The sequence below is a fragment of the Eucalyptus grandis genome, chromosome 8, assembly GCF_016545825.1.
Source record: "Eucalyptus grandis isolate ANBG69807.140 chromosome 8, ASM1654582v1, whole genome shotgun sequence".
NCBI lineage: Eukaryota > Viridiplantae > Streptophyta > Magnoliopsida > Myrtales > Myrtaceae > Eucalyptus > Eucalyptus grandis.
Window position 1 is genome coordinate 21,093,627 of NC_052619.1, and position 24,215 is coordinate 21,117,841.

General features: G+C 41.0%; 4 protein-coding genes across 9 annotated transcripts; 3 read left to right on the forward strand and 1 right to left on the reverse strand.

Annotated features, from left to right (window-relative positions):
* Positions 1–692: 692 nt before the first annotated feature.
* LOC104456931 (receptor-like protein CLAVATA2) lies at positions 693–3,388 on the forward strand. The gene has a single exon (XM_010071841.3). The coding sequence runs from the start codon at positions 953–955 to the stop codon at positions 3,122–3,124; it is 2,172 nt and encodes a 723-aa protein (XP_010070143.2). The 5' UTR covers positions 693–952; the 3' UTR covers positions 3,125–3,388.
* Positions 3,389–6,858: 3,470 nt separating this feature from the next.
* LOC104456930 (flavin mononucleotide hydrolase 1, chloroplatic) lies at positions 6,859–9,349 on the forward strand. The gene is made up of 7 exons (XM_018861554.2): positions 6,859–7,136; positions 7,321–7,396; positions 7,714–7,765; positions 8,407–8,521; positions 8,591–8,661; positions 8,759–8,846; positions 8,988–9,349. The coding sequence occupies exons 1-7, from the start codon at positions 6,907–6,909 to the stop codon at positions 9,151–9,153; spliced, it is 798 nt and encodes a 265-aa protein (XP_018717099.2). The 5' UTR covers positions 6,859–6,906; the 3' UTR covers positions 9,154–9,349.
* Positions 9,350–9,553: 204 nt separating this feature from the next.
* On the reverse strand, positions 9,554–17,176 carry LOC104456928. 5 transcript variants are annotated; one of them, XR_727381.3, is made up of 10 exons: positions 15,852–17,151; positions 14,350–14,441; positions 13,511–14,205; positions 12,509–12,579; positions 12,120–12,209; positions 11,800–12,003; positions 11,627–11,722; positions 10,475–10,607; positions 9,897–10,211; positions 9,554–9,808 (listed from the first exon to the last, which is right to left on the reverse strand). XR_727381.3 is itself a non-coding variant. In XM_018861553.2 (9 exons), exons 1-9 carry the CDS (start codon positions 16,215–16,217, stop codon positions 10,048–10,050), a joined length of 1,851 nt encoding a protein of 616 aa, XP_018717098.2. In that variant the 5' UTR covers positions 16,218–17,157; the 3' UTR covers positions 9,554–10,047. The 5 variants fall into 5 exon arrangements, 4 of the variants coding, with proteins under 4 accessions (XP_018717098.2, XP_039155364.1, XP_010070140.2 ...); XM_018861553.2 differs by having other exon boundaries at positions 9,554–10,211; positions 10,475–10,547; positions 15,852–17,157; XM_039299430.1 differs by having other exon boundaries at positions 9,554–10,211.
* Positions 17,177–19,894: 2,718 nt separating this feature from the next.
* Positions 19,895–24,052, forward strand: LOC104456927. 2 transcript variants are annotated; one of them, XM_010071832.3, is made up of 4 exons: positions 19,895–20,153; positions 21,143–22,230; positions 22,313–22,434; positions 23,273–24,052. In XM_010071832.3, exons 2-4 carry the CDS (start codon positions 21,144–21,146, stop codon positions 23,492–23,494), a joined length of 1,431 nt encoding a protein of 476 aa, XP_010070134.2. In that variant the 5' UTR covers positions 19,895–20,153; position 21,143; the 3' UTR covers positions 23,495–24,052. The 2 variants fall into 2 exon arrangements, with proteins under 2 accessions (XP_010070134.2, XP_010070135.2); XM_010071833.3 differs by having other exon boundaries at positions 22,328–22,434.
* Positions 24,053–24,215: the final 163 nt, after the last annotated feature.

The following is a 24,215-nucleotide window of genomic DNA, read 5'->3' on the forward strand; positions in this document are numbered from 1 at the left end:
AAAACCCAAAATTGCACCCGCCATGATACAAATACTCCTAATATTGTTTTATATCACTAAAAATCGCAAGTTTGCCAATTATGACTCGAATGTCCCAAACTTTTTTTTTTTTGTAATAAAAAATTCCTATATACCCTAAAAGAAACTGAGTTGGATAGAATATATATCACACATGTATACGTTTATGTTTTTTTGTGACATAAAAGAACTTATGGCATTTGTGTTATAGTGGGTAAGTTCAAAACTTTTTATGAACATAATTTCGAGATTCTTTTTTTCTTTTTTTGGTGGTACTTGCCCTTGTATGAACAAGATAAAAAAAAAATATATGAATCAATATCATGCTTGTCAACCACTAGGATTTGTTTTAGTGGCTACTTTTTCAACTTGAAAGGAGAATGTGAGGGTTCGAATTTCTACATTTTCAGAAGTTGGGGTAGGAACGATTTAAGTTTTAACTCTCATGCCCTGCCAAGAAGTAGGTAAAAATCTTATGGTGAGAGTTAGAATAAGAATATAATATGACTAACAAAAAAATAAAAAAATCACGCCAGTCAAAAAAGAGAAGAAGTTGAACCGGTTCCGGGTCGGGGACTGACTCCCCGGGTCAAACCGTCCCGGTCCTCTCGGACGACAGTCATCGGAGCGTGGCGACTGCTGTCCCTGTCTGAAAAGGATTGCAGTCGAGCTTTACCAACAGCAACGGAAGTGATGTAGAGAGAGAGAGAGAGCGGAATAAAGGGAGAAGCTTTATGCTTTTTCAATGGCGATTTTCTAAATGCTCGAAGGAAGAAGAGCACCACAACCACACTAAAGAGAAAGGGAATGTCTGCTCCTCTCTCCCATTTTTCAGCCTACCCATCAGACAGCTCCGACCCATCAGGCCGCCATTTTCGTAGGTAAGAAACCTCGTACCCTCGAAAAGCTTCCATCTTTAGCCTCGTGCTTCGCAATGGAGACGAATTCGTCTCGACCCACGAAGCTATACGTGGCGATGGTGCTCCTGCTGCTGAGCTTGAACCCTTGCGAGTCGGTCGACGTCGACCCGCAAGACAAGGCCGCGCTCCTGCTGTTCGGGTCCCGCGCGCAGGGCCCGAGCCAGAGCCTGTCCGCTTGGTGGTCGGGGTCCAACTGCACGAACTGGACGGGCGTCGCCTGCTCGAGGGAGAGCGGCAAGGTAATCTCCGTGAACCTGACCGGTATGAACTTGTCCGGGGACGTTCACCCCAGCTTGTGCAACCTGTCTTCTCTCGAGTCCTTAGGCTTGGCGCAGAATGGCTTCACGGGAGCGATTCCGCCGTGTTTGGGTTCCCTTAGTGGTCTCAAGACCCTTGATCTCAGTCGCAATAGGTTCGGTGGAGCTCTGCCTGACACAATCAGTAGGCTTGGTAATTTGAAGGAGCTCGTTTTGTCTTGGAACCGAGATTTGGGCGGCCTCCTGCCGCCGTGGATCGGTAATTTCTCCGACAAGTTGGAAAGGGTCGACGCTGGTTTCAACTCTTTCCGTGGCGAAATCCCCGAGAGCTTGTTGTACTTGAAGTCCTTAAGGCACCTGAACTTGGAGAACAATAATCTCGGTGGTGACCTAAGGGATTTTCAGCAGTCTTTGGAGATTCTCAATCTTGGGTCGAATTCTTTATCGGGTACTCTGCCGTGTTTTTCTGCCTGTTCTGGATCTCTCAGTGTTCTGAATTTAGCGGATAATAATATAGTGGGAGGAATTCCTACTTGTATCGCTTCGCTCGAGGCCTTGACGCATCTGAACTTGTCGCATAACCAATTGAGCTACAAGATCTCTCCTAGACTTGTATTCTCGGAGAAGATTCTTGTATTGGACCTTAGCTTCAATGATTTGGCTGGTCCTCTTCCGAGTAAGATTGCAGAGGGGACTGAGAAAGGGCTCATACTCCTTGACCTGTCGCACAATCAGTTATCTGGTGAAATCCCATCAAAGCTTACGGAGTTAAAGAGCTTGCAGGCGTTGTTTCTTTCGCACAATCTTCTCACTGGTGAGATACCATCAAGGATTGGAAATTTGACCTACCTCCAAGTGATCGATCTCTCAAATAATGTGCTGTCAGGTGCCATTCCGTTGAACATTGTTGGTTGTTTTCAGCTTCTTGCCCTGATACTCAACAACAACAATCTTACGGGGGTAATTCAACCAGAGTTTGATGCTTTAAGTGGTTTAAAGATTCTGGATATTAGCAATAACAAAATCTCTGGTGAAATCCCACAAACTTTGGCTGGGTGGAAATCTCTGGAGATAGTGGATTTAAGCTCCAACAACCTCTCTGGGACATTGAATGATGCGATAACCAAATGGTCAAGCCTCAAGTATCTGTCCTTGGCTCGAAATATGTTTAGCGGAAATCTGCCAAGCTGGGTATTCACATTCCAAGCAATTCGGATGATGGATTTCTCAGGAAATAATTTCTCAGGCATCATACCAGATGGTAACTTCAACCTAAGTTTGTATTACAACAACAGAGATTTTGCTAGACAGCCAGGTAATATCTCATTGGTTTCCATGGCAACCCTTGGGATCAAAGTTCATGTGGTCGTTGCCAGTACCAATGAGGTGAGGCTCAACTATGACATTATTGCAGCTGTTGGGATTGATCTATCTGGTAATATGCTCCATGGAGAGATTCCTTCTGGAATATTTGGGCTGGAAGGCTTGGAGTACTTGAACTTGTCATACAATATACTGACCGGTCCTCTTCCAGATTTAGAGAAAATGCGCAGTTTGAAGGCCTTGGATTTGTCGCATAATTCTCTATCAGGTCATCCACCAGAAAATATATCTGGACTTGAAGATCTAACTGCCTTGGACTTATCGTACAACAGCTTCTCTGGATATATATCTAAACAACAGGGATACTGGAGATTTCCAGGAGCATTTGCTGGAAATCCGAACTTGTGTGTGGAGTCTTCAACTGGAGCTTGTGGCCAGGAAAGTACGCCAGTCGTGCCTGGTAAGACATTTCAGGAAGAGATGGTTGAAGGACCGATTTCCTTGTCGGTGTTCTTGCTAAGTGCTGCCATCACTTTCTACTTCAGTATCGTCTCTCTGTTTTGTTCGGCTCGCGCTAGAAGATACATTCTTGAAACCAAGCTTTAATCCAGTCTAAGAGGATGAACCCTAGAGTGTATATTCTTGCTGCTTTAGTGACAAATTGGCCTGAGTTTTCTCCTTAGAACTCTTTGCTCGAAATTTTACAGTTCAACTAGAATGTATGCTTTCAGTACCTCACTCTTAAATATTGAATATTAGTGGTTTGGATGCGGAAACTTAGAATTTAATCATTGTAAAGTAAGCATTTGATGGCTTTTACTTGGGCCGCCGAATTTTTACAGAGATAGGAATTTGATTGCTTTTAGTTTCGCTGCTGGACTCTCTGCATCTTCTCTTCACATTGAGAGTTCGCTCTCAGCAAAATATTGTCAGATTGACGATCTGAATACCTACGCAGCATTGTCTTATTCCGAATGTCCATGAGGAATGATGGCTAATCGCAGTATGATTTGCTAATTAACGGTCAGTTTTTGAGCATTTTCGATCTTAAGATGGGAATTCTTCTGCTAAATGCCAGAGTAAGCACAGGATTCTTTGTTTGATAAAAATTAAATTGATGCGAGATTCAACAATCCTGTAAATTGGTAGGTGGCTTTGTTACGAGATTCAACAGGTTCAGGATTTTAAGGCAACACCAACAGGCTACAGCCTAGACTCACAGATACACCTGTGCCAGCATTTAGACGCGCACTCGTGAGGATGAGCACGACCACACTCATGGGGGCATGCGCGCCCGTGCATGCACAGTCGAGAGAGACTAAAAATGTCAATAGTTTTCATGAAATATGTACATTTAGCTATCGCTTCAATACAAAACAGAGTAGCCAGAGTTAAAACAGAAGTATGCAGCCGCGGGAAGAGTACTCTTTAGTCTTCTCCTGCATGGCACTATCGTCCTGGATATCAGCTGTTTAGAAAAGGAACGTCTTCTCCAAACCCAAGATCCTCAAGAGGTATTCTGCATTGAAGACAGAACTAATAGTCATCAGAATGAGTTGTCATTGTCAATCACTATACCGAAATTAAACTGACCAACTGAATCTAAAGAACAGCTCCCACCGCCAAAGCAACTAACCAGATCAAGCATATATTTGCAAACATAGCCTCGTTACTGTATAGTGGCAATCCTCAGGAACGGAGTTATGGTTGTTCTGGTAACAGAACTCTCCTTTAACACCACCGGCAGTGGTGGCTCCACTGGATAAGGCCCTGCTAATCTTCAACTCAGAGATGAATGGTTCAAAATCCAGGGGAGGTGCTAGGTGTATTAAGTGTAACTCAGGGTGGTGGGTCCTCCTGCTTAAGTGTCACCTGAGGATTTACGGCGCAGCTGTCGGCTGCAAGTCGGTTCCTCTAGCACCAAAAAAAAAAAAAAAAAACTCTCCTTTAACTGTGACAACGTTGCTGCTGCAAGATTCATTCGCTTTAGCTCCGATGGTGCTGAGGGCTTCAGGCAGACCTTGCTCAGGAGCAGGATGGGGAGTACTTGAATAAAGGCTTTGAATTTTGAAATCTGGCTATGCAGTGAGTGCGGTTCCTCCAGCACCAAAAAAAAAAAAAAAACTCTCCTTTAACTGCGACAACGTTGCTGCTGCAAGATTCATTCGCTTTAGCTCCGATGGTGCTGAGGGCTTCAGGCAGACCTTGCTCAGGAGCAGGATGGGGAGTACTTGAATAAAGGCTTTGAATTTTGAAATCTGGCTATGCGGTGGGTGAGGGTGAGTAGTGGCGGAAAGATGGTGTCTTGCAGCTACAGCTCCATCCAAGATTTGCATATCTGAAGGTGTTTGGAACATCTGCACGATGACCGAGTTGTCACTTAGATTAGGCAAAGCTGGGTGTGTCATTATTCATCGGTGAGCGAACCCAACCGATGGTGCGGGAGCACAGGGTAGGCATTGAGCTGATTCACTCGCTGCTGGCAACTGTAGTTCTGGAGAAGTGGATTCGGTTGCTGCAACAGTGCAAGTGGTTGTGATTGGAGACCCAAATCCATTTGGTACCTCAGGAGCGCGTTATTATTTAGGAACTCATCGAGATTAGGCATCCTCATGCTGCAACCAGTGCGCTGCTGTGGAGGGGCGATACTCATAGCTTGTGATGGAAATTGAGCTGAATCAGCACCATTTTGGGTACCGCCGCATCTATTTAACGATGATGATGGTGGAGTGGAATGAATCGGATTGGCAAAGCCAGGGCCTTCCATGAGAGAAGAATGTGCACTGTGATGCTCTGAAGCTTCTCCTATCTTGTTGGAGCTCGTGCGATATTTCTGTGCAACAAGCTTGATTTAATAAGCATTTCTCACAGAAGTTCATGGAATAAATACATTTGTTAAAGCACTGATATGTTTTTCCCAATTGTTTGCTCTTGATCTTTCGGAATGAGGTTGAATTAGGGACTCTTACCTAAAGCTGGCTGGAGACATTCTGCCGAGTGAGATGAGGAACGCCCGTCATTTCCCTCAAAATTTGCAATATCTTCTTAAATTTGGCATCTACATTGGGTCATATGGAACACATCACTAAGCCTTCTAAGTCGTGCTACCTGAAAAATCATCATGAAACAGGTTCACGAACACATCACGTACCTTTATTTCATCTTTTTCTTTCTTCCTCCTCCTTCAGGTGGTCGGCACGGCGATGGCCGGCGATCGGCCGGGCGAGCCTCGAGCTCATTGGCGTCAGGCGAGCTTGAGCTCACCGGATTTGGCAAGGTGGAGGCCTTGCCGATGTCCGGTGAGGCTCGAGCCTCACCGATCCGGCGAGACTCGAACTCGCCGAGGTCAGGCAAGCTTGAGCTCGCTGGATCTATCGAGGCAGAGGCCTCGCCGACGCCCGGAAAGGCTCAAGCCTCGCCATGCTATCCTTGTTCTTGGCTTAGGTGAACATATTCTCATCTGCAACACTCTAAAATGATTCAATTGATGATAAAGCAGACTCCATATAAGAGAAAGAAAACCCACCCTGACTCGCTCTTGCTGGTCCTAGATTGGACGGATGACAAAAACCATCCCCATTCTTGGCCTCGTTGAACGTATTTCCCATCCATGACACTAAAAAATGATTCGATTGATGATAAAGTAGATCCTAGGGAAAATTTCAAAGAGGGTTTGAAATGAGATCATTTTCTCAAAAAATAATATAGAATGAATATTATTTTAAATAAGGGTTCGAAATACCTAAATTAATATTAAATAAGGGCCTGAACTCGGTGATAAAAATAATGACATTTTTTTGGAAAAGTCACATGCTTGTCGTCGATGAGCTCAAACTCTTATTTGAGATTAATTTAAACACTTCGAGCCTTAATTTGAAATAATGTCTATTCTAAGCCATATTTTAAAAAAAGGGAAAATGATGCAAAAAGTCGATAAATTTTGGCATAATATGCAATTTGGTCCCTTAACTTCAAACTAATATTTAATGTAGTCAATGAATTTTTAATTTGATTCAATGTAGTCTTTAAAATTTTATTATATGTTTAATATAGTCTTTGTATTGTATGAAACTGTTCAATGTAGTTCTTAATCTTGAATTAATGGAATGACTACATTAGATATTTTCATATAATTCAGGAACTGTATTGAACTTGTATCAAAAGTTCATGAAATACATTAAATAAAGTTTAATGATTATATTGCACACTGGGTTAAAGTTCAAAAGCCAAATCCAACAAAATTAAAAGTTAAGAACTAAATTGTATAATGGGCTAAAGTTCAGAGGCCGTCTGTGTCGTTATCTGGAGCCTGCTTAATGCCCTTCTTTGGAATTTGCCGGCATATTCCATATAACCATCCGGGAGGAAGAGAAACGCAACCCAGTGACATGTCTTTCGCATTGGCTAGTTCGTTGAGATCGTCTTCCTTCCCTTTCCCTCTCCCTCTCACTCCAAGGTCCACAAGAATGGCTTCCGCCCTCAGCAACGACTGCAAGTTGACATCTTTCGCTCCTCCGAGCTCGTCCCGCACCGACCGGAGGCTACCCATATTGCTTTTCGACATCATGGACACGATCGTGCGCGACCCTTTTCACCAGGACATCCCTGCCTTCTTTGGGTACTCTTCGTTTCGCCATTCGACTGCGTCGGCTCGGGGATGAATCTATCTTGATATCGAAAAATGCGATCTTTCTTAGCGACGAGTGGGGAATCGATGGTTTTGCCGTGCGGTCGACTTCAATTCTGTGTTTTATCTTGATTTTCTGTCTTGGGTAATCACGTTGAGCTTTTATTCTGATTAGAATGCCTTTGAAGGAATTAATAGCGTGCAAGCACCCAGCTGCGTGGATTGAGTTCGAAAAGGGAGTAATTGACGAGGTACTCTGCGAAAATAGTCTTTGTAGTTCTATGTTTCCCTTTCATTTTTAGTAGTTGGGTTTCAGCTGTTGAATTAGTTGTTCTTGGCTGCAAGTTTAGCTTGTCACTGAGGTTCTTTGGAATGACAGAGTTATAAATTGAGATCAATAAAGATAAGGCTTCATGAGCTTTGCAGAAGCTTCCCACATTGATTATTTGTTTCATGTTTTTAGACAACCTGAATTACCTTTTTTCTTCAATGTTGCTTCCATTACCTGTTTCACAAATTCTCTTTTTCTTCTTCATCATCTTTTTTAAGTTTGCAATCATCCTTGCAGATGGAACTGGCCAGAAAATTCTTCAAGGATGGAAGGCCTTTTGATTTGGAAGGTTGGTGACTAGCTTGATTAGTCAATAGCATCTTTCTTGTGGCATTGGATATTGTGCAGGGTATGATCATGACGCCTGCAAAAGTATGGGAGTTTGTAAAGTAGTGTCTTATGTAAAATTTTACAGTGGAGTAGAAAAGAATCTGCCTCTAATACTATTTTATTCGTTTTTTTTTTTTTCGTAATATCAATTGTTCTGTGTTTTCGGTCTTAAATTTGGATTCAAAGCTAATACAAAAAAGAAGAAAGTGGATTATCTAGCTTCCCTTTCCTAGACAAATTCAGTACCAGTAATGAGATTCCTATTGATTACGGAGCACTTACATATTGTTCTTTTGTGCTTGAGAAAAATCTTACTTAAAAGATAAGCAAAGTGATTAAGCAATTCAACAGACAAAGCAGAGTGTGACAATTGTCTTACCTGCATCTTTCCTGCTTTTTTATTGTCATTTGTCATAGGCTCATGTCAATGAGAATTTCACTGTGGATACACATTGCATCTGCCACTCTTGTGATCAATTTTAAATTAGATCACTGTGATAAGTAGAACCAGTTTCTGTCAATTTCTTTGCTTTAATTTGGTTCTGAATGCTCTCTTATCGATCATTGAGAACCTGCTAATCCCACTCACTCTTTTTGTAGGCCTTAAAACATGCATGAGAAGGGGATTTTCCTATCTTGAAGGAATGGAGGAACTTCTTCAGGAATTAAAAGAAAACGGCTATGAGATCCACGCTTCCACAAACTACCCAATCTGGTAAGATGAGATATGTATGCATTTGTCGGTTCATAACGGGGTTAATCTCTATTTCAATCATTTTTGCAGGTACAAAATGATCGAGGAGAAGTTGAAAATATCGAGATACTTATCCTGGACATTTTGTTCATGCACAACTGGTATGCATGGACTTTTGTTTGGGGAGATGTTGATGATGGTGATTCAAGTTAAGGGGAGTCCATGCTAAACTTATTAGATCATTCTTTTCTCTTTCAGGAAAAAGGAAGCCTGATCGTGATTTCTATTTGGATGCTCTGCAACACCTGAAAGTTGATCCACCTAGCTGCGTCTTCATTGACGACAGGTTGTTCACTTCCCTTGCCCTTATTATTTGTCCATATCTTGTTTGAGTTCTGGTCAGTTCTCAAACGGCAAATGGGAGAGAGATCTGACTTATTAGTGCAATTCCTACTTTTTACCCTTGTTGTTGCTATGGACTCCACAGGCCAAGGAATGTGGAGGCAGCATTGGAAGTTGGCATTGTTGGTATACAGTTTAAGAGTGCAGATTTATTGCGCCACGATCTATCTGAAATTGGGATTGACTTTTCAGCGAATAAGCATTCTAGGAGTCAGACCCAGCTTAAGCTTTCAAAAGACCAGGCATCTTGATCAAACATACTTGGTGGAGTCGCATCACGAACCGATCCTCGTTTACTTAAAGTATTCTCTGCATTCTTTTCTTTAGGCCAAATAAAATTGTTTAGTAATGTTGGCCTGCTCTGACCAGATTTGAAGTTACTAAAATGCAATAGAAAAGTTTCTCCTTAATCTAAATAAGATGAAATCCATGTCTCTATTTATAATATATGCTAAAAGTTTTCTAGATACGCATTTTTGGATCCTCTATAGTATGCCAAACAGAGATATCGAACAGGATGACATTCCATTTGTCAGCCAAAGTCTAGTCAATTTAGGCCTTCTGAGTTTTATTGTCAAAGCGTCTTATGTTACAATCCAAGTCGTTCTGTGGCCAAAACCTGGTAATCTATGCGAAAAGAGAAGTTGCAGATCAGAGTCATGTGAATCAGCAGAAAACAGCAAAATATTACATATCAATAATTCTGAAGATCTGCTGGATACATAAATCGACTATTCTCTCTATTGGCTTCCTAAATATCGTACATTTGACCTCTAATAGCTTTAAAAAGTGTAGATACAATTCACATAAGCTGCTTGGTCTCATGAATTTGCAAACGATAGTGCAAGATTGAATTCCAGGATAAACCTCTCCCGCACAACTCAAGCCACAAAATTGAGCAACTTGCTGCATCAGTCATTCAAAAAAATCAGATTTTACTGCAGATCAGGCAGCAGTTGCCGACAGAATTGAACAGAACCCCCAGCTGGCTCACCAGAGGAGACACTTGAATCATGCAAAACAAAGCCTGCTTGACTGTTCAGTTCAATATGCAGCATCATCTCCTGTGACATGTCATTTATCCACCCTTGTGCATTTTTCAGGAGTATGAGCAAAGGGGATGTCTTGAATCAGAATGCACGTTGTCATCTTTTGTCTCTTGACATTGCAGATGAGGGTTCTGTCACCAGATCACGGAGCATAGAATGGGTGGCAACTAACTTTTCCCTCAACATGGCATTGTACTCATACAAAAGCATAATATTCTTCTGGACATCAGTCATATCCATGTCAGAACCAGCCTTAAATTCTGAAAAATAAAAGACAACATAAGTAGAAGGAACCTTGAAAAAAGTATTACGAGAGCAGTATCACTGAGTTGGGCTGTGATAAGAACAAAAATCAAGAAGCAAAACAGAACTTATGGTCCATACATTTGAGAAACAATCATACATCTCCATACGATAGACAGTACTAATAAAGCACGACCAATCAAATGAACATCTCACGAGACCAAACAGTTGAGAAACAAAATCAAATAGCAAAAGCAAAATCAGAACTTGTCATTGTTACCTGGTACTGACAACGGTGGAATGAGTCGATCATCAGTAAGAGAGAGAACTGATGCTGAAGACGTATTTTTCTCCTGTAATTCAATAGAATGCTGCTTCTTATCAACTGTGGAACAGAGCTCGTGTTTCTGTGGCTGGCAATCAATAAAAATGCTAACTCAATGAAAGTGAAAGAAAATGCAACTAGGTAACTCATTGCATTTTAATCACTTGCAGAAGAATGTTTAGCCACGTCAAGTTTCGGCACTCAAAAATCAAGAACCATCTCATTCATTAATCAGCACAAGTACAGAATTAACACTGTTTTTGGAAGCATTTGCAGTAACTTTTACAACCTTGCTGAGGATGACATCACATATGGATTTTACTGACTAGCCAAACCTCTATGAACTTTGACAATCCATAACGTTAATCCAATGTTTTGCACACATCATCCAAGAATGCCCACATATTAATGCCCTTCTACTGAATTGAAGACATAAATACATCTTCAAAGTTTCATTGTCAAAATCACCTCGAGTGAACATTTTGCTTTATTTTTTCTAACATTTTTTGGAACTTCATCTGGAAGGCTGCCTGATTGAACTCCACATAATTTGAACCACTAGAACATACATTGCTAATAGCCACAGCCACCTAGGCCCGTATGATGAAAGGCTGTGTTTGGGCGTAATCTTTTGTATGTAACTGGAAATGCTATAAATAATTGTCATGGTGCACTTTTGAGCCTATTCATTGGTGATTATTATCAAATCAGTCCAACTAAATACAACAGCTGATGAGACAAAGTATGAACTCCATCCAAATGTCGCCATAAGCCTCCTTTTCAGATTACTAAAGCTTCCTAATAATTTAACATGAGAGACATGATTTGCCTAGTGATGGTTCATCCTTACTAAGATCCTGGAGGTATTAAGTCTGATTCCTAAAAATCCCCCGCCCCATTTAACCTACACAGAACCAAAACCTTGGATCTAAGCACTAGCATTCAATAGAGCTAAATGATAGAAAAGGCAACCATGAAATGGTATATCGTGCACCCTGCTTCGTGTAGTTGTAAAAGAATCATTCAAGAAAACTAGCTCCAATAGGGTGTAGGGTTATTGGCTTCATATTAACAAACTCTTGCTCTACCAGGAAACAAAATACATACATTGTCACATCTTGATTCCAACATTCTGTCCTGGTTTCCTGATCCTGCTAAATGAGTGCTTACCTCCTGCAACTGGGTACACTCTGGGGCAGCATTCTGCATACAAAAAGAATACGAGCAACATTTAGTTTAGTGTGAAAAATTTAACTGCATCCAGCAATCAATTGTTGTACCTTTTTGCTGGGTAAGCTTAGTTTCTTGCTAAGATTAATAGACCCATTTCTATGCGATTGCTTCTTCGATCTGCTGGTATGAAGGGAGCCATTCCTTCGAACTGAATGCATCATACAATCGCTACAATGTGGTTCAATAGTGCTGTTTTTATATTTCTCTTCCAGTGCTTTGCAATCCCAGGTGAACATTACATATTTCCGCAACTGTCCAATAAGAAGCATGAAAAATTGTTAATCATATTTAAAAACATGAAACCAAAAGGAAATTTTGAATTACCATATGTATACGAGAAGTTGCTTCAAACTATAGAAAGAATTACTTTATCCCAGCGTTCTTGAGCTTTCAGCCGGTGTCTAATTTGCCGCAGAACAGCATCTTCATTGCGCAGTCTCTTGACCCTGTATTCACACTGCCAAAAAAAACAGAAGAAAAGGAGAAGGGGCATGTTAACAAATCATTGGCAATTTACTACTTTAGAAATGGGAATAAGGCATGAATACTGAAGCAATCCTCAGGGTAAAGGACAACTGCACAAGCACCAACATTCTAAGTGAAAGATGAATAAGGTTAACTACGAAGAAGCTTAGATTCTGATTTAAATATAAGGACCTTGTTGAAGACCTTATTTTGTTTTCTACAATCAATGATTAATTCGTCACAACCCCTAACTTTCAGGAAAGAATGCATGAAAAAGGACGTAAACAGCACCTGCACCAAGAAGTAGTAGAATATGCCAATACTGATGCAAAAAAGGCCACCTAGGTCTGCAAGGAAACTTACTGCGCAAAAGATAAGAAAACATCATATTCAGGAAAAAAAGATATAAAATAAGAAAGTTTCATCATAAAAGATAAAAAAAAAAGGATAAATATATTTACTGCAAGCCTGTAACAGGGAGATGATTTTTAATGGATGGAGAAATTATTTTATTGGGCAAGCATTAGGGAATCAGGTTATACTAGTCTCTGCTGATCACAAACAAATACAGCTTATACAAAATAAAATAAAATAAGACAGAAAAGGGCACAAGCTATCTGCTCGCTAGAGCAATGGTGTCTCAAGTCACTTATCCATGACCATCTTTAGCAGCACAAGGTAAGCCTAAGACAGGGTCAAGGCAGTCCAATAAGTGACATTAACCAAACCACATCAAGTGATGAATCATTTTAAACCACATCGTTGGCCTTATCATTGACAAGAGGACTTAATCATTTTAAAGCTATTTAAAGGCGATTTTAGATTCATGACATGGCTGTGAACCATAAACTCAACATACAGCATGGAATAACAGTAACTCAAGGATAAAGAAGAAGCACGGTTTATATAGAAGCAGATAGCTAATTGGCCACCAGTTCTTATCTCGTTGTAGGCAAGCAACCGGAATCCCAATAACACGTCCTCTGCTCTACCAAACTATCTTTCTCGTAGATGCCATACTTTATGCTGTCTATGCCAACGAGGGCAAATCCAAAGCTCCAAGATCAATAGAAGCACAAATGGGCTCAGTAATCACAATCACAAAAGCAAGCATAATCTTCTATGCAGAGTATCTCTAGCTCTACCAATTCACCTTAGGCTGGCATCCAAATAATGACATATGGGTGTCAATAAATAAAAAAAATACACCTCATCTAACTGTGCGGCAAGAACCTTAGATTGGCTTTTAGTAATGTAAAGTTTCCATGTCTACACTGCAATCAAGTTACTTACCAGGGCCCATAATACTCTGATTGTCAATCTCGACGATATACGAAGACAGAAAGTTGATATATAATGTAGTGTTGATGATCCCATTAGAACTTTCCAGGGAGGCTTGAAGTTGAGAAGCATCCCGAAAAACTGATCCAGGAAGAAATTCATGGAATAGTGGTTGGATGAGCCTGAGATCGTCTATATTACGGTATATACTTGGGAACAAATTAAATTTCAGCAAATTTGTAGCATTGCCTCTGAAGGTAACTGGCCTATCATCAGCGCTCCCATTCCTCAGGGTACCACTTACAAAGCTCACATGTTTTTTAGTGCCATGGGCGTTCGAGGTAAGATTGAATCGGAAACCCACTGCAGTTGCAGGATTATTTGGCAGATCAACAAACTGCCATGAAATGTAATAATTGTCTTGAGACAGCTGACAATTTCTGCACCTGAGTGTTACGGTTGGCCCTTCACTGGTATTATGGCAAGAGAAATCTGCAAAGCTTGACAGAGGAGCAACCTTATAGTCTATCAAGCCAGGACTCCCCATAACTAATGTGTACGTACCCCACAAGTTTGAACAGCTCATACTAGAAACAGTAGTGATATTAAATTCCATGTCATTGTTGAAGGAAGCGAGATCAGGTGCATTTGTTGCCCTTACATTATGAATCTCGATGGTTCTCTTCCAGATAATTTGGTAGAGCAACCTGAAAAAGAACCGAGAACCCAATCAACAATATCTTCCAAATATGACCAAACCACCTACGATGAAAACTAACATCTTTTGAAATGCTATTTAACTTATAAAAGGTCAGCAAGGGTGAAGAAAGAACATACTATCGCACACTTACGCAGCAAACAACCCAGTAAAAAGTATCCAACTTGCAATGGAAAGTGTGCCACCAAGCTCTGTTTTGCGTTTCTTAACAACTTTTTGATCCTCCTACATAAAATTAAAGCCGAATGAAGCACTGACCATTATGGATCTGTGACAGCAGATCCTCAAACAGAAAACTGCAAATGGAGAAATGGGATAAGAGAAAAGAAATGGTTCAAGGCAAATATACGGACTTGAAAAAAAGTCTGAGAAGCATTGCTGAATCCATCGGATTTGCTAAGTTTCATTTTAAACTGAAGAGCAGATATTTTCTGATTTATTATGATGTTTGCCACAGTACACGTTCCATTCGATAAACCATAAGCAGGTGAGCAACATGATCTACAGTTAGTGCTGACAATATCACAACCACGAAAGATAGGTCTCCTATATTGGACATGTCGAAGAGGCAGCATGCTACCAGGTGCCATAGCACCTCAAGAAGGAAAGTGAAAATTTCATGAATCTTGCATTTCTCTTGAAAATTGTTAAAGCTGTTGTAAAGAACACTTAGAAATAATTGACTGCAGCTGGTTGACTAACCAAGGACCCATGAAAAACCACATCAATTGGTGCTGACAAGTGCATGGCAGGAGATGCAAGTCCTCCACTACTATCAAACAAGAATATCAAGCTCATCCAGTCATTTCCTAGGGTGTCAAAATAAGAAGAACATATTATTCGAAAGATTAATGTACTCAACAGCACTTGCCCCTATGCTAGTTGGGTGAGTTAAGTCCAATTAACAAATTGTAGACATGATTCTACAAGAGGTAGGTAAAAAATTTGGTCCCATTGATGGTCTTAATCTTCAAGAACAAGGTGGAGGTTGGCCGATGAAGTGAAAGAGACATGTGGATATCACTTTCTGGGTGCCAGTAACTTCAAACATCAAATAGATCACACAAGCCGGTTGTGTCATATCCCCTTTCCTCTCAGATGGCAACGGAGGAAGCAGATGGAGGCATTGGTCGGTTGGTATTTAAATGCCACCACAACAGGTGCAACTTTTGATGAAGAAGGGAAGGTACACGTAACAACACCCAGAGTAGAACATTTTCGTCTTTTCCAACAGAAGTTTGACTTTGCAGCATATTACCTAGAGTATCTATCTCTAGAAGAGAACTTAAGACCTACCACTACCAGGCAACAAATTAAACAGATGATTCTACACAGGCTAACCCCTACGAGTGGTCACTCACTTCCAATGGAATTAACTACGCTCATAGCAAAGAGGCAGAGTAAAAAGTCCGAAAGGGAGAGGACTAAAATATCCACGACAAAACGAACAAAGCCAAACCCGGGGGCATTGCAAAAATTAACATCTTGATTCAGCTTCGAGTTGCTATCTAATTGAAATTTGAGCAAACAAAATAGCCGCATCACGGTTGTTAAACTGGATATAGCTGATTATTCTTCAAGCTACAGAGGATTTTTCGTGAGCAAAAAAAAAAAAAAAAAAAACAGATCCATTACCAGCCAATGCCTGGTGGAGAAGCAAATATCCAGACGACTAATCCACCACCGAATCTGGAACCACGCATTCCTACCATCTCCGACCTTCATGAACCTCATGAATATACAAAACGAAAGCCAGGACAGCAGCAGGATGGCCGTGGCCTCCAAGAACAAGGCCTGCGACTGCGTGAACCTCTTGATCGAATCGAACGAGAATATGGTCTCGGGGAAGCTTATGGCGTAGTAATCCACGCCGCTGTCGACGGAGATGGTGGTGTTGGCCGTGAACAGAGTGCAGGCGTCGGCGGTGACGTTCAAGAGGCGCCCAGGCGGGCAGGCGCAGAGCGTGCCGTTGTAGAGAATCGAACCCGATGGGCACGCCATGGGAGAGTTTTCGCGGGGACCCAGATCAAGGAGGAGTAGTTTGGAGGTGAAGGGGTTGCAAAGTTCGCAGCTTTGGAACAGGGGACCTGGATCGGAGCTAAAAAGAAACGGAATTTGGCGTTCGTTTCGAATGAACGAATGAGCGCAAGAGTTAAAGGAAGGAACACCGTATTGGGTTGGGTTGAATGAAACTTTCGAAGGTGGGTCAGCAGAAATTCATGAATGACCGCGTATGGAATGCAGAGGAAGAAAGGGATTTTCTCCGCCTGCACGTCAGAGAGAGAGAGACACAGGGAGAGCTTTTTGTATGTACCGTTGTTGGCTTCGGGGAAAAGGAGGAGTTGGCAACTGGCAAGAAAGTAGACCTCGTGGAGAGCTGTTGGACGGAGTACTCTCAGACCAGACCGGGCGACAGCAACAGAAAGGACAAAACTTTGGCTCAACCCTCCAAGGAAGAGTCGAATACTGTTTGACCCTCCATTGACACCACCGTCCAGATCTTCAGCCCGAGCCGCGTAGAATTCAATTAAAGTATGCCGAGGAGCTGCATCGCCGCAGATTTAAAGCGTGTTTGTGGTTTCTCACCATAAATAGATACGCTCGCATCCGAAAGTAGGTGGCTTTTTCTCCGTCCTTTCATAGCAAAGCGAGCTGAGCAAAGATGGAACGACGGGTTACCTCCGACTCTTTCCTTCCCTTCCCTTTCTCCCTTTCTTTTGTTCCTGGAAATGATGACTTTATCTATTGACACGGCGCAAGGACGGGAAAGAATGAAGTTAATTACCCCCCTAGTTAAGCATTGGCAGAAGCACCAAGATTTGCTTTATGCGGCCCTATAAGATGAGGGGGAAAAGGAGCTCTTGCTGTCTAATGCGATCTGCGATTTGACAGGAAAGAATAAAAGCCAATTCACGTGGAGGACCTCATTACACCAGCAAGATCCAGAACCTCCTCATATGCACTCGTCAGGCACTTTATTCCATTGCCCTTTTGTAAAATTGGTATTGCTATTATATGAAAAGTAGTTGGGGAGCAATTCATCACCAGTCATGAACATTCCACAATCCATCTCGTCTGTCCCTTTCCTTCTCATGTTTACAATCTGATGCCCTTGCTTGGTCTCTTCTATTGTCTGATAGCAAACTCATCAGACGAAAAATTAAAACAAGGGCAAAGAGACAGAGCAAGAAGCAAAGATCAGATGAGTCAGATGATTAAGAAAGAAAAGGACCTTCTGCCGGCAGCGTAATGATTTGGATCTCTTCCATCAGGTGCTGCAATGTTTATAAACTAACCGTAAAGTGGGTTCCTTTACATTGCTGAACTTGTCTATGGGATTTGCGGAGCATGTGGGGGCAGCGGACTCACTTCCATCTGCCTCTCTTGGCATTAAACTACCATCACTTCGGCATGGTTTTGGTTGAACAACAGCTGCTCGATGATGGATTGTGCTGTAAAGTGTTGTAAATTTTGTATTCGGTAATAAATGATTTGATGTTGCAACATGTTAAAATTATGTGAGTCAAATTTCTAAAAGCTGCTGTGACTTTAGAGGTGTCGTGGTTGTAAAGTATTTGTCCTATACATGATAAAAAATGACATTATTTCTCTTCACGTTGAAAATGTTGCAGTGGTATTATACTAATGGCTTGTTGTACAATATAGTCCAAAATTCTATTTATTCCTTAACAAGACGGATAACCTATCGATGATCAACAAATTGCTATAAAAATTGACAATTTTGCAAATGTGTTTGTAAAAAAATTGAATATGGAAATTGTTTGTAACTTAATAAGTTACCATCTTTTTTATAAACTTACCAAGTTTTATTTGATTGTTCAACATTACAAAATTTTATGATATTTTAACAATTTTAATTTACACGACCTACTAATTATTCAAAGAATCTACATCTTATATAAATTAGCAATTTTAATTTGGATGGCTTACCAACTTTTGTCTATTTGAGTCACCAGCTACTTCTGAGTTAATAGCTCCTACTTGGGCGACCTTTCAGCATTTATTTTCTTATCTTAAAATTACCAAGTATTGTATTAAACTATAAATTTTTATTTGTTTGTTTCCAAAACAAACTCTCTCTATGTGCACAACAACCACTGACAATGGTTGCGGTCTTGTAGCATCAAGCAATGGCAATCGCCGCGGTTATTACCTTGCAGACCCTCCTACGATTTGGCACAAGACCATGTGACCACGGCATTCCTTGTGGTCTTGCTGGTCCTGCTGGCCTTGGAGCCTCCGCAACAGCGGCGACCACCTCTTCAACTCGCTCCGATTTTGTTGAGATATGACCACGTGACCACGTACCTTGTGGTGGTTGCTCTTCATAGGTAATCGACCATTGTAAGCCGGTTGTGCTACTGCTAGTGGCCTGGACGACGTTGACCAGCGCGTGGCGGCTTTAGCTACCTCATGCAACAGTGACGACAGCGTGGTAGTTGCCGACCTCAACGAGTATCTCTCACACGGACAGATTAGAAAGTTCGAGATTTGAGCGACGCAACCACGACTCGGGAAGCTCGCCATGCTTGGGCCAGCGACCAACTTTGAGTAATGCCTACTTTCATAGCACGCCTCCACGAGAGGTAGTCAATCCCCCGGGGACTCTCTCTCTCTCTCTCTCTCTCTCTCTCTCTCCTTTCTTAATTATAATGGTGGGACTATTCCATTTTTAACTTATATACGTTTTTCCGTTTTTAACTTATATAAGTTGTTCCATCTTTAACTTATATAAGTTGTACAATCACGATTTTACTCTTAATTTGTGAAATGAAATCTTGAGTGATTCATGTGGTCGTTTGGTTACTAGAGATAAAAAATTCCCATCAAATAATTGATGGTATCTTGTTGTTCCTTGATTTTCATGACTTGTTGCCTTATCATCTTGTTTTATCTATCAATGTCAAAAGGTCATGTATGTTTTTCAAATTGACAAACTAAGTGCACATTAATACTTATCATCATTTTAGTAAGATGGCATAAGTCCAATCATCAATTTGTTCAAAATTTCTAGTCTCGAGTCCCAAGAGGACTATGTTGAATATTGTACTAAAACTATAGGACTTGATTGCACAAATCAGGAGTCATAGGACGTAATTGTACAATTCACTAGTTATAGGACCAAAAATGGAATTATCCCTTTAATTATTTACAATCCTTGATGTAATATCTACTCGACATCACATGAGCCCACTAGCACCATTTGTGCAAATAAAAATCCGACACATATGTTTAGATTGTCCAAACAAGCATTCCATTGTTCAATTATTCCCTTATTTAACTCAAAAGAAATTATATGTGAAGCATACGTCATGTGATATTAATATATTGGGTAACAAATCCACAGGAATAGGAGTGGTTTCAACTCACATGGCATGACAAATTATGTGATGTAACATTACCTAGGATAACAAGCATATAAACATTTTTACCATGTTCTACCTTTTTGATTAGTACGGGAGCCATCTTGAATCAAGAAAATGTAAACAGGTCTAAAATGCCATCAAGCGTGGGATAAAGGTGGTATATAGTTCCACAAGAAATGAAACGAGAATCACATACGGGATAAAAAGTAAAAGGAAAAGAGAAAAAACCAAGGAAATAAAGAGTGGAAATGGAATTGACCATAGGCAAATCGAGGGCCATTGCATGGAACATGCAACAGGTGGCTCCTCCTCCATTCGCCTGCAAGACTGTCAGTGAAAGCCCATTCCACCGCGTGTCCTCTGCAAAGTCTCTTTCTGCATCAAACTTTATCCTCTTCTCCTTCTTCCTCTCCTTCCTTAGCTTGCCAGGGTTTTATGCTCTCACCGGTCTTCACTTTCAAACCCTTCGCTCCTCTGCTTCAAGATTTCAGTTCCAATGGGATCTACACAGTCAAATTAGCAGCACTCAAACAGCTGCTTATCTACCCAGGTAAAACCACAGAGGCTTCTCTTTCCTATCTCCTAGTGTCAGAGATGTTAAGTCCTTTTTAGCTCGCGTCACAAGTTGCGTATTGGAGATTGAAGCTGTTGTGGGCATCGTCTTTGTTCAGCATGGCTGTTTGTTTGCACAAGATACAGCATTTCATGCCTATAATTAGTTGTGTATTAGTCTTGGTCAAAACTTGAGACTTTTTTTTTGTGCGCTGTAAAATGGGGAGACGTGAGAAGATAAGCGGCTAAATTAGTTCGAACTGATTCGGTCAATTGTAATTCAAGAAATAGGGGTACTAGAGTTCCACAATGCTCGAACATAAAAAATGGATATGTATGTATGCTGTTGAAATCTATGCCCTTAAGACATCGAAAGAAAATCCTTCTCTGATGACATCTTGTTTGAGCTTATGACCAAAGATGGAATTTTGCTGTTATCAGCCCTGCATGAACAGTGCAAGATATATTAATCACACCATTGTTTGCCGGTGTGCATGCGACAGGAGATGTTAGAGGTTTCTCTTTCCAACAAAGATGGGATTAGGTTTGAGCTAATAGAAATGGCACCCTCACTGCCTAATTAATATATAGTTCAGGCTTTTGCGTTGGAAACTTTTAACTGGGAAGACTTCCCATGAGGTGAGTTCGTTTTTTAATAGCGATTAGTTCTAGATATGTTTGTGGCATTGCTTACTGCTTTCCTGGTTGCACTGGTCTCTGCGTAAACCCAGAGATGCAACATCTGTAGCCTTACTTTTTTTTCTTTTTTCTTTTTGTGGTGACCTGGGAACCGCCGTACAGCTAGCAGCCGGCGGCGTAAAACCGGGCCGAACCGGGCCCACCCACCTGGGAGCCTTACTTTTGTTCCTTACGTTATTTATGTGAAAATTAGAAGCAGAGGGACTAGGAGAGCCCTTTGGGCAACACACTCATTATACTTTTTAAAGCATTTGTTCCCATTTCTTAGAGGTGAAATTGTTTCGGCAGGATGGACAAACCGAGCATGGATTGGGATATCGAGGAGTACTCGTCTGAAGCAGATGGCAGCAAAGTTAGTTGCTTATGGAATAAGGGAGTAGCAATTGGAAAGAAGGTTCTGGTCACAGGCATGGTGATCTCCTCTGCCCCGTTTGTTCTTCCTCCTCTTGTGGTAGTCTCTGCACTAGGGGTTGCTGTCTCCATTCCTTATGGACTCTTCTTTACAAGTTATGCTTGCTCTGAGAAGCTCATGAGTATGTTGCTTCCAACTCCTCATGAGGAAGGAATTGGGGAGGAGGAGGAGGAGGAGGTGGAGGTTGGGTTTGGAGGAGACATTGATATGGAGAAGGAGGAAGTAGAGCAAACTGAGGACATAAAAGAACAACTCGAGATGAGGTTTGAATCGGTTGAAGGAAATGAAGAAGAGAGGACCCTGGTCAGGGATACTTATGATAATAGGGGTATGGTTAAGGACTTAGGTTTGGAGGTTCGCGAAATAATGAAGGAAGATGATGACATAATAGTGGAAAGTTTGTCTAAGCAGCCAAGGGAGGAGATGCAGGGCGTTTTACTTACACTAGAAGTGGACGAGAATGAAGGCAATAAGTTTGACCGAATCGGGGCACCTCTTGAAGTGACAAATGTGGTTGTATTGGAGAGTGGGGGACTGCAAAACATTGAGGAAGATGACTTGGTGAGAGAGACTAGGGGGTTGATAGAAATATTTTCTGTCGAGGGAAAACCTCAAAATCCAGTGGTAGAAGAGAAGATGCGACCTGAAGGAATGCATGGAGCTGCTGATGAAATGGATATACCAATTGAAGCTAAAAATAATGGGAAGAAGGGCAAAAGAAAAGGTAGAAAAAAGGATAAAGCTGAAGAAAAGAGAATCGAGACTCTCCCAAGCGAAACAGATGCGCATAAAGTAAAGCAAAGTGGGAATGCCCACCCTGATCAGGATAAGAAAGTGGCTGGTCCTGTTGTAAAAGACAAGAAACCAATCGGGGAAGGAAGTGAAAAGATGATCGCTGACCATGGGAAGGAGAAAACTAGCACTAAGTTGAATGTTGGAAGACTCAAACAAGGAACTTCTAAAGGTAGTGGTTGAGGATGCCGGTAGCTTCTTTTAGTTAACAATTGTTGATTTTGTGATGAGAAACACTCAGATAATGATTTCAGTAATCCATAACACAGGAAATGTTCAGGAAAACAGTTTGGGTATTGGAGAAGCAAAGATTCCTAAATCTCTTGCTTCGTCAGGGTTAAAAGATGGGAGAGGCATTTCTCCGTCTTTTGTTGAGGTCAGTCATCATTTGTCTTCCTAACATGCATAAAGCTCATTGCACAATACTGGAAGCAATCAAACTGGCTTGTATCATTGTTGGCGGGACTCATTGAGTTAAAGAGCTATTATGTTTTATTGGTGGGAACAAATTACCAATTTGCACCGTGTACCATTGTCTTAGGATCAGAAAATATCTAAGTTCTAGAGTGATTATTCAAAGAAGTACCTGCTCATTGGTCAACTTTTGTAATTAAAATTCTTTGCAGTTTGGACAATCATTATGAAATTCTGTTGCTATGAGATATTTTGCATTTCAAAGAATCTCCTTCATCATCTACATTATAATCCAGTTACGATTTTGCTTTTCCTGAATTATGTCTTCGGAGAACAACAAAAATGTAGACCTCTTGGTGGATTTATATATCAAACTACATCTTTATTTATCAGCTTTTAAAATAGTTGATAGTGGCTCTTTAAAATTTTACATAGTACTAGAACTCTTGATTATGCGTTCAAATCATTTTAGGCCCCTATTTGTCTCTCTTATCATATGTTTTCATGATTTAGTTTTAGGATAAATTCTTGCCTATGCATGAGAGAAACGTGAAGCAATATTAAAACATGCTTTCATCAAATAGCTTAAGTTTTTATAATAGTTGGTAGTGGTTCCACAAGATTACGATTATTTTACTAGGAAATTACTCCACTTGAGGAATTCTATGCTTGTAAATGAGCAGGCCAAAATGGGCTGGAAGAAAGTGATCGTTTTTGTTTTCTGTAAATCATGTGCGAATGGATAAAGCACATTTAAGGCTGGGATGATAAGATGTTAACTTGTTGACTCTTTTTTGCAGGACCAGGAAATATATGGAGAGGAAAAGTTATGGCAGCAGATCGAGGCGATGCGTAAGATAGTTGGATACAAGGCTCAACTGCAGGCGTCGTGCATTGAGGAACTGAAATCTCTCTATATCTTTACCGGTGTCGAACCGCCTGACTCGTTCAAGGATACCTCAGACCTTGTGGAAGTGAACAAGAAGCTTCGGTTTCTCATGTCGGTAGTTGGAGTCAAGTAGATAGAGAGTCCATTTTTAGTTGTTTTATCTCTGTTTTGTGCTGTGAGCACTAGATGTGGGAAGACGGCAAAGAAGCACAGATTGCTAGTAAGACTGTTTCCCAGGGGATGATTTTCAGACACTTTTGGATGTCTTTACTTAGTTTGTTTCCCTTGAAAAGTCTTAGAGAGCTTGAGCATTCGACCAATCTATATCACAAAATGCTTGACATGATATGGGAAGAAATAGGTGATTAGTCCCGTCGGTGATCTGTTAAGCATTCGACCATCATTGGTTCTCCGTCACTGTTATCGCTGCTGTTTGTGAAGCCAGTTCTCTGCCAGTGTTGATATGGATGCAGTCACAAATAGTTTTACTGTTATCAGGCAAAAGAAACTTCGATCTACGTCGTCTTTACAAGCGTTTCATGCTAGGGACGAGACAGAAAATGTTGAAACCTCGTTTGACTTTGCTGTGGCTATTGGTGTTTCAGAATTCATGCTCTGCCTTTTTTTTCATGTGGCAATGGAAAACAGTTAAAAAGACTTATGAAGTGTAGCAGTGATTGGTTTCGCATTATGTAATGTTTGGCATAGGTACTTCCCGTGTGATGCTGAGTAAGATAGATGAAGATAGCTATGAATGTCATCTTTGAGATATCTTACAAAGAATATCTCGATCAGATCCCTAATTGTACCCTTAAAACCCCCAATTTCATCACGTCTCTATTTTGAAGCTTGGT

Coding starts and splice junctions, on each gene's coding strand:
- LOC104456931 (XM_010071841.3), top strand. CDS start 953: ATGGAGACGAATTCGTCTCGACCCACGAAGCTATACGTGGCGATGGTG.
- LOC104456930 (XM_018861554.2), top strand. CDS start 6,907: ATGTCTTTCGCATTGGCTAGTTCGTTGAGATCGTCTTCCTTCCCTTTC. Junction 8,522..8,590: donor TCCACAAACTACCCAATCTG/GTAAGATGAGAT, acceptor TCATTTTTGCAG/GTACAAAATGATCGAGGAGA. Junction 8,662..8,758: donor ATTTTGTTCATGCACAACTG/GTATGCATGGAC, acceptor TTTCTCTTTCAG/GAAAAAGGAAGCCTGATCGT.
- LOC104456928 (XM_039299430.1), bottom strand. CDS start 16,217: ATGGCGTGCCCATCGGGTTCGATTCTCTACAACGGCACGCTCTGCGCC. Junction 12,580..13,510: donor TCAGAGTATTATGGGCCCTG/GTAAGTAACTTG, acceptor TCTTTTGCGCAG/TAAGTTTCCTTGCAGACCTA. Junction 10,212..10,474: donor TCCACCGTTGTCAGTACCAG/GTAACAATGACA, acceptor TTTATTTTTCAG/AATTTAAGGCTGGTTCTGAC.
- LOC104456927 (XM_010071832.3), top strand. CDS start 21,144: ATGGACAAACCGAGCATGGATTGGGATATCGAGGAGTACTCGTCTGAA. Junction 22,231..22,312: donor CAAACAAGGAACTTCTAAAG/GTAGTGGTTGAG, acceptor TAATGATTTCAG/TAATCCATAACACAGGAAAT. Junction 22,435..23,272: donor TTTCTCCGTCTTTTGTTGAG/GTCAGTCATCAT, acceptor TCTTTTTTGCAG/GACCAGGAAATATATGGAGA.